The 8,697-nt window shown below is 33.4% G+C and overlaps 1 protein-coding gene across 1 annotated transcript; it reads right to left on the reverse strand.

Annotated features, from left to right (window-relative positions):
• Positions 1 to 5,175: 5,175 nt before the first annotated feature.
• LOC133321001 (homeobox protein Hmx-like) lies at positions 5,176 to 6,044 on the reverse strand (the record flags this gene model as incomplete). Its single annotated transcript, XM_061530107.1, has 1 exon — positions 5,176 to 6,044. A coding segment is annotated over exon 1 (869 nt), but the record flags the coding sequence as incomplete, so codon positions are not given.
• Between the last annotated feature and the right edge of the window lie 2,653 nt (positions 6,045 to 8,697).

Here is an 8,697-nt window from a genome sequence, read left to right on the forward strand (position 1 = left end):
CCTTAAAAATTATGTATCGTATTTTTTTCTTCTATGCCTAAATGTTATATTGTATTTAAAACATTTCTACCGTCTTTCTATTAATCATTTAATTTCATTTGTATACATTATCATAATCTGGATTAGATAAAAATTCTCAAAATAACAAATATGTATATGAAAATATTTTATAACCAATGGAAAGTCGAAAAAATATTATTCAAACATTAATCATTTCTTCTTCAAAACGGTAGAAAGGCGCGCGCGTGTATTTACATTGGCATTTGAATATGACTTTAATAATAAAAAGGAAAGTTGGTTCAAATAATTAGGTCATTACTCAACGACTTTGTTGGGGTACTATTAACTAATCATTAATATTCATCTAAACCTCCCTTTGTGTTTCAAAGCCATCACACTTCTTTTTTTAATTTTAGTGGCCGTTTTTTTTTCCAAAAAAGAAAGTTATTTATTTTCAGATATTTCAAAATGATACATATTAGAGGGTTAAGCACACGTCATGTGTCGGGCTGAGCGCCTGCGTGTGTGCTCATGACAATGCTGACTATGAATGACTGTGGAGTGGAGTGTACATCATTTTAGCACTTGCCAGATCCTTATCTACCCACCACAGGGGTTTCAACAACAGTCAACACAATAAGTTGAGCGCTGACTGGCTGGTTGGCTTAGTTATCTCTGATGAGTTAAAGCTAATACAATGAAAATGATCATTATTAAAGGAATATACAAGGTTAACAATGAATTAACAGAAAATAAACGGATATAGGGTGTAGCTATTTAAGCCAGTTTTATTTGGTATTGTTTTTTTTTTTTAATATCCAAATGCCCTTAAAATGAAATGGCTTTTGTATGCAAGGTAATTTGATCTTTGATTAAAAAACGGACAATGTGTTTTAATTTGAACTGTTTATAAGGGGGAGGTTAACTAAATAAATAACTGAACTACTTAATATGACCTTTAAAATTGGAAATACGTTTAAGGTAATTGTTTGGAGGTGGGTGGGTTTTTTTTCTTGTCAATAAAATCAATTGCAACAAAAAACACCCACTTCAATTGCTCTAGATTGGTATTCAAATGACCGCTTGTTCTTTTTTTGCTTGTAGATATTTAACATATTGCCTGTAACAGCTGTTAATAAATTTCGATTTATTGGTAATTTAATATCTTATCCTGGCAAGCTGTTTGATTTGTTCTTCTCTAGCTACCCTCTCAATTGAATCGTCTTTTATTGAGTAATTATTTGTTTTTATTACAAATCCTTTGAATATCTTGTATTGTAAATAGGTTATCCTTTATTTTATTCCTTGAAAGAAGTGCCCCGATATAACTTCATAAGACCTTGGACCAAAATTAAAGAATTAACCCTTGACCTTAGATCTAAAATTTCATAACAAAAAAATTTTGGAAGGCTCCGACCCTCCTTAAAATCAACGAAATTTGGAAGATATAATTTTTATATAATTTTGAAGACTCTTCAAGTGGTATAAATCAATTTGCCTTATAATAATATAAAAAATTACCGAATTTGTTCGGGAGGCAACGTAATATTAATTATAGTATATTAATTGTTTTCAATCAAATTTTGCAATTAATAAAGACATTAAACGCGAGGGATACAATCAAATAGCTTCGGATTTTAAGATTTAAGATTATTTGTTGACGTGCAATCCTAGCACTACCCATTCTAAAATTGTTCATAAAAAAAATATATTTTTTTCTGCAAACACCCAATAATGTGTTTAAATTCTACTTTACGAACGAACAGCTTCATGGTATTCATATGCGCATACATATGTGCACACACACACACACATATATATCAATCTATATGTAAAATCACAACCATATTTGTATGCATTTAAACCCTTTTGATAGATAAGATTATAACAATTGTTTATATATTTCCTCGTCTTCCCTTTTCCACAACATTGCTACTATTGTTGTTGCTGGCATGTCATCATGTAACATGCAACCGTTTTCAAATGTAACAAGGATTTCATTGACATGGCAGAAAAAAAATCACAAATCGCCGAACAAGGATAACAGAAAAGGCAAACGTTTGCCATCATCATCAAATGGGATAATTCCGAAGCTGCCATGCATTTCGCATCCGGCATGAAAATGTGTTGATGTGTGGCGCGAAATTAGATTGTAATTAAATGCTTTTATTTCATTATTGCTGCTGTTGTTGTTGCTGTCGTCATTATGCACTTATATCTCTTGATTAATAGAAATGAACAAATTTATAACAACAACAACGGAAAAAATCCAGCTCATTCACACTCCCTCTTTTATGGTTGGTTTAACTACAGGGACGGCAAACACCACCACAAACGAAAACAAGCAAAACAACAAATCTCTGCTAAATGTCTGTCTCTTTAGTCCTAAAGTCCTTAACTCCTATTTGCAGGGTGAAAAACAACAAAATAAAATTCTGAACGGAGATTTACCCTCCCAAGTTGTCGCCACTACTTGAATGAAGGTTTGTTTTTGCTGTCCGCTTGCGATTTTATTACTGGCTTTAGTTTTTAAATCTCTTTTACCAAAATGTCTGCAGTTAGAAAAATATTCCACAAACAACAACTGCAAAATTTTGTACATATTTTTTTTCGTCTTCCTATTCTTCATCTACTATTTTCCAGTTACATAAAAAAAGTTCTCAAATTTCATTTTTTTCATAAAATTTTATTACTTCGTCTATGTCTATAGAATTGGTTTGCCTGAACAATTTTTTTTAGGGGTTAGTATTTGAAATGTGATGGCTTTTAAGGATTCACTGTGATGGACTCGTCTCGTTATTAGATAACTGATTTTCGGACAACAAATGGTCAATTTTCGTTCAGTGGAAAAATTATGTAATTAATATAATAGCCAAAACGTTTGCCTGATAAGAAATCTCTGAGTTTGCATAGAGCGTGGAACGTGTGCTTGGGGATTTGATGCATCATTACCTGAGAGATTTAATGGGAATAAAATTTATTAGTGATTTGTTGGACTAATTCCAAGATTTATATTCGACAGAAATCTTGTTACTTTGAATTGAAAATCTGGGAATTGGGGAAAAACACCCACAAAAAGGACACATGTTTAGCGTCAGTCTTTATAAAGAATAAAATCTAACGGGTTGACATTTTCAAAAAAAAAAATAAATAAAAAATATAATTTTTTATGATATTAAAAAAATCCCCAGAATATATTTCTGTGCTTTCAGGAGCTGATAAGAGGACATTTTTTTATTTAAAATTGGATATATATTTATAATATTGATCATATGGTCACACTCATAATACGATCAATAAATCATCTAAAAAACCTGTACCCGAGCTGTGCTAGTGTGAACATACGGCCACAGTCCAAAAATTGATCCTGTCCATTATCCTGATAAGAAAAATGGACACAAATCAATTTTTTGAATTCAGAGGCCCACAATCTAGAGACGCTGAAAGTTTCGAAAATTTGAATTTTTCCTCTTTTTCCTTTTTTCCTTAATCTGGATTTAAACAGCGAGGGATTGTCACATTTATGACAACGAAAAGTTGGCGCTCAAACAAAAATCAGATCTTTTAAATTTGAAAAAAATGATCCAAATTGTGGATCTGAAAAAATCTGAAATGGAGGTTTGCATCCATTTAGGGATCATCTATGTCCTGTGGTCAGATGTCTAAGTGCCGAAAATGAATTGTAACAAATGAGACAGAAATAAAACAAAACTCAAATTCGCTCATATTAATATTTTTGAAAAATATGTGCCGGATAAAACGGTAATATCATTTAAATTGACTCAGAATTGAGTTTTTTTTTTAATTTAGAAATATCAAACGAAGCTTGGAACACTTAGTCACTCAAGGCCTAAATACTGCTACATTGAATGTTGATCTGTTTAGGTTCTGAACACAAAAAAATCAGTAGGGAAAAATTAAGGAATTCGTTTTTTCTGAGATCCAATATACGGATAGAATTCTCTACAGACTTGAAATTGAACAAATGTGTAGGAAAAGTATTTCTGAATTGCAGAAAAATATAAAATCGAAAAGACCTTATAACGGATCTGAGCCAATTTTATTTCTGAAATGTAATTTCAACATGACATATTCTGGTAAAAATTTACGCAGGATGCTTAAAAACATTTCACGATATTTTACTTCGAAGAAAATTTCCCTATCCCCTGACATTGCGAAAAAATAATATCTCAATCAGATCGGCCGAAAAATCGTGCAAACAAATCATATAGGAGCTATATCGGCCTGCAAAAAGTGAACCCAGAACATTTTTGTTTTTTCAGGAGGATTTTCTAATCACTAAGTGAATGTGAATTTCATGTTAAAAAATCCTCTGAAAAAGGCTATATGCCTTAAAATTAAAGGGAACTAAAGCTTGGGTCATTATTATTGAAATCGGATTGATATAATATATTTTTGGATGATAATACATTGTATATTGAACAATTTTGGAGGACGATTTACTATCCGCTAAGAAATTGTACATGAAGATTAAAAACTATTAGGAATTATAACCAAAAGGTGTGGAAATTCAGAAAAATCTGCGTTCATGGGATCACAAATAACTTATCAATTCATTTCTCAAAATTATTTCAAACCTCGACGCCCTAATACCTCATCGTCCGAATTTAAATTACCCACACATTGTGCTTTAATTTTAAAATAATTTTATTTCAATAAAATTGTTGTTAAAATTCAGTTTCGAAAGCGTGTCTATTTGCAGGTTTCTAAAATTCGGTTATGGAGCCAAGATTTTCACACCATTTTTAGGCTATGATCGAAGCCGAGCTTAAAATTCGATTAAGGTTTATTAATCACTTCAAAATATGAGAAAACAATGGACGATTTATAGAAGAATTGTAATAAGGTTCCAAACATTCCATAAATTCAAATATTTTTAAGATAATTTTCAAATTCAAAAATAACCCAATCATTTTTTACAGGTCTTTAAATAAATTTATTTATTATTATTTTCTGTAGAATTAGAAATTCAATTAGAATTTTTTCGCCAATTAATAAAAACGTATCTGTTTTATAAATAAATATGGAGGCTTCTATAGATTGGTCAAATCTATTTTAATCCATAAATTCTCACATTAACCTTCATTTACTTTCATTCTAACTGAACTGAATTTATTTTTAATTTTTTTTATTAATCTTCCCTGCCCAACTTACCTTGACAACATGGCAGCATCCTGTGGTCCACCGGCACCGACAGTGGCCGGCGGTAATTGAGGTATGGGTGTTATTAAATTTGAACCGTTCTTTTTCGTCGGTTCATTACGGCTAAGAATCGATGAAATTGAGAAGCTGGTAAAACCATTACCCGATGTAACTTTACCATTTGCGGCGGCAGCAGCCGCTCCGCCAGCCGACGGTTGATCACTACCAACACTATTATCACCATTTGCCGTATTATTGTTATTAAGCATTTTACTATTGTTGTTATTGTTATTTTGTGATTCCTCTGTTGTTGTGGATTCCGGGGATTTTGGAGCACCATGGGCCGCCAGTGAGGGTGGTGTTGGACTTAAACGATCAACACCATTATTATTATTAGCGGCCGATGAAGAAGCAGCCGCCGCTGCGGCAAAATGCGAAACAACCGTCGGTGTCACTGCGGCAGGATGTTGTAATAAATGTTGATGTGCCGGATGTGTGAGATGGCCAAAACTGGCATGCAAGGCATGATGTAAGGCGACTGGATGATGATGACCGGCATTTAGAGAATTCAAATGATGTTGCAAATGATGATGTAGGACTGTTGGTGGTACGGCAGTGGCCATTGTGGTGGTGCTGCTGCTGGTGGGGCTACTCTGATGCAGATGATGAACGGGGGGCTGGTGATAATTGTGTTGCGAAGAGGTAGGTGTACCGGCTGCCGAGGTGGGGGTGTGCATGGAATTGGGTGTAGAGGCACCGGGTGAACGGGCCGGCGATGTGGAGCGTAGCGGTGATTCACGGCCCTCCTGGCCACAGCCCATGGGACTGGGTTCAGGACTGGAGACCACGCTGATATCGACGTCGTGTTCCGAGGAAGACATGGTTTGTTTGTTTATAATTTTTTTCAGAGGAGATTTCAATTATTTTCTTTTTAAATTGTTATTGTTTTTTCACTTGTTTATATTTTGTTGTTAATTTTCTTTCACAATTTAAACATTGTTTTTTTTTTTTATTTTAAAATTTTTCTTATTTTTTTTTTAAATTAATCACTTGTTTCCAAAAATTAATTTCTTTGTTGGGAAACCTTGCTTGTAATTTGTTGTTAGGAAATTGTCACAGCAAAATATATTTTATTCATCCGCAAAAAAACGTACGTCCTTTCACGATCATCAACGTTTTACATTTAAATCGTTCATATCCTTTGTTGTGTGTCCGCAACCGTCGTTAACAAACGTTTACTGTCTACTCGCTTAACGTTGAATAAAAAAATTTACACACACAGAGAAATAAAGCAAAGCAAACCAAGAAATAAAAACAATATATAAAACTCTGCCAGGACAACGAATATATCCTTGCTGCTGTTGTTGATTTCTTTTGCTATTCTATTGAGCACTTTTATTTCGAGTACGTATGTATGTGTGTGTGATTTTATTTATTTTTTTTTTTTTCTATATATAAAATAATTGTTTTTTTTTCTACTTGGCTTTTTTTGTTTTCTTTGACAATTTAACCTCTCGATGATATGAATATTTTGCTATTCGATCGTTCGAGCGGTTCGAAAAACACGGAGCGTTTTGGGTGACGTGTTTGTCTGTTTGTGTTTGAAACACAACTGAATCTAAGGTGGTTGGTTAAAAATTCGTTTAGTCGATAACAAAAAAATGGTTTTCCACAATTCCTCTAACACACTTTAGAACAGTGGCACTCACTCACACTCGCACACACACACAGACACCAGAAAAGCAGTCAAGCAATGAGAGAGGGGTGCGCACACCATACGCTAAAAAGGACTCACCACCATTTCCAGCAACTCTACATAGCCTGGCCTTTATCCTGTCACCATTATAACATTCAACATGCCCTTCTTTTTTCCATCAAAGGATGGGTGGGCAGGCAATCCGCATACCTTGCAAAAATTCATTCACTTCGGTGTGTGTAGCTCACGTTCTCAGTCTCTCACTAATCCTCCTCTAAGGGTGGCTGCAAAATTCATTGTCTGCAAAAAAAAATCCACTCAAATTTTAATGAATCTTCTATGGAAATTTTCTACTCAATTTCTGCACAACAAATTTCAATTTCATTCATTCACAAAGAGCAACACGTGTGTGTGTGCGTTCGGGGCGATTTCAGTTCAATTTCCTTTGACCCACCCTTTTTGAATGATTTCTGAATTCTTTTGATTGTATTCATGCTTGCATACATACATACATATTTATTATTTACTCTACTATAAGATATAAATTGGCTTTGCAGAAAACAATTTTAAATCAATCAATTTATTTTTAACACAAATACACCAACACGCACACACCCACACATGTACAAAAGGTTAAGTGCTGAAGTGTAATGCTTCAGAATTGCAATGCCAAGTGATTGTTTAATAATGCAATTAAACGCAAAAATTATTTTTTGAAGGAAGGTGAATTGATCGGAATTTGGCCTCAGAACCAAAATAAGGATAGATTTTTTATAGTATATTTTTCAAGGACTAACCAAGGCGTGGATTTTTTGAAGAATATTTTTTCAAGGACCAACACAGGCCTGGATTTTTTAAAGAATATTTTTTCAAGGACTAACGTAGGCGTGGATTTTTTAAAGAATATTTTTTCAAGGACTAACGTAGGCGTGGATTTTTTAAAGAATATTTTTTCAAGGACCAACACAAGCGTGGATTTTTTAAAGAATTTTTTTCAAGGACCAACAAAGTCGTGGATTTTTTACAGAATATTTTTCAAGGACCAACAAAGGCGTGGATTTTTTAAAGATTTTTTTTCAAGGACCAACAAAGGCGTAGATTTTTTAAAGAATTTTTTTCAAGGACCAACAAAGGCGTGGATTTTTAAAGAATTTTTTTTCATGGACCAACACAGGCGTGGATTTTTAAAGAATTTTTTTTCAAGGACCAACACAGGCGTGGATTTTTAAAGAATTTTTTTTCAAGGACCAACACAGGCGTGGATTTTTAAAGAATTTTTTTTTCAAGGACCAACACAGGCGTGGATTTTTAAAGAATTTTTTTTCAAGGACCAACACACGCGTGGATTTTTAAAGAATTTTTTTTCAAGGACCAACACACGCGTGGATTTTTAAAGAATTTTTTTTCAAGGACCAACACAGGCGTGGATTTTTAAAGAATTTTTTTTTCAAGGACCAACACACGCGTGGATTTTTAAAGAATTTTTTTTCAAGGGCCAACACAGGCGTGGATTTTTAAAGAATTTTTTTTCAAGGACCAACACAGGCGTGGATTTTTAAAGAATTTTTTTTTCAAGGACCAACACACGCGTGGATTTTTAAAGAATTTTTTTTCAAGGACCAACACAGGCGTGGATTTTTAAAGAATTTTTTTTCAAGGACCAACACAGGCGTGGATTTTTAAAGAATATTTTTTCAAGGACCAACACAGGCGTGGATTTTTAATAAATTTTTTTTCAAGGACCAACACAGGCGTGGATTTTTAAAGAATTTTTTTTTCAAGGACCAACACAGGCGTGGATTTTTAAAGATTTTTTTTTCAAGGACCCATATCTTTCG

This window comes from Musca vetustissima, unplaced genomic scaffold (assembly GCF_032173495.1).
Source record: "Musca vetustissima isolate MV318-11 ecotype Yass unplaced genomic scaffold, APGP_CSIRO_Mvet_v1 utg281788, whole genome shotgun sequence".
NCBI lineage: Eukaryota > Metazoa > Arthropoda > Insecta > Diptera > Muscidae > Musca > Musca vetustissima.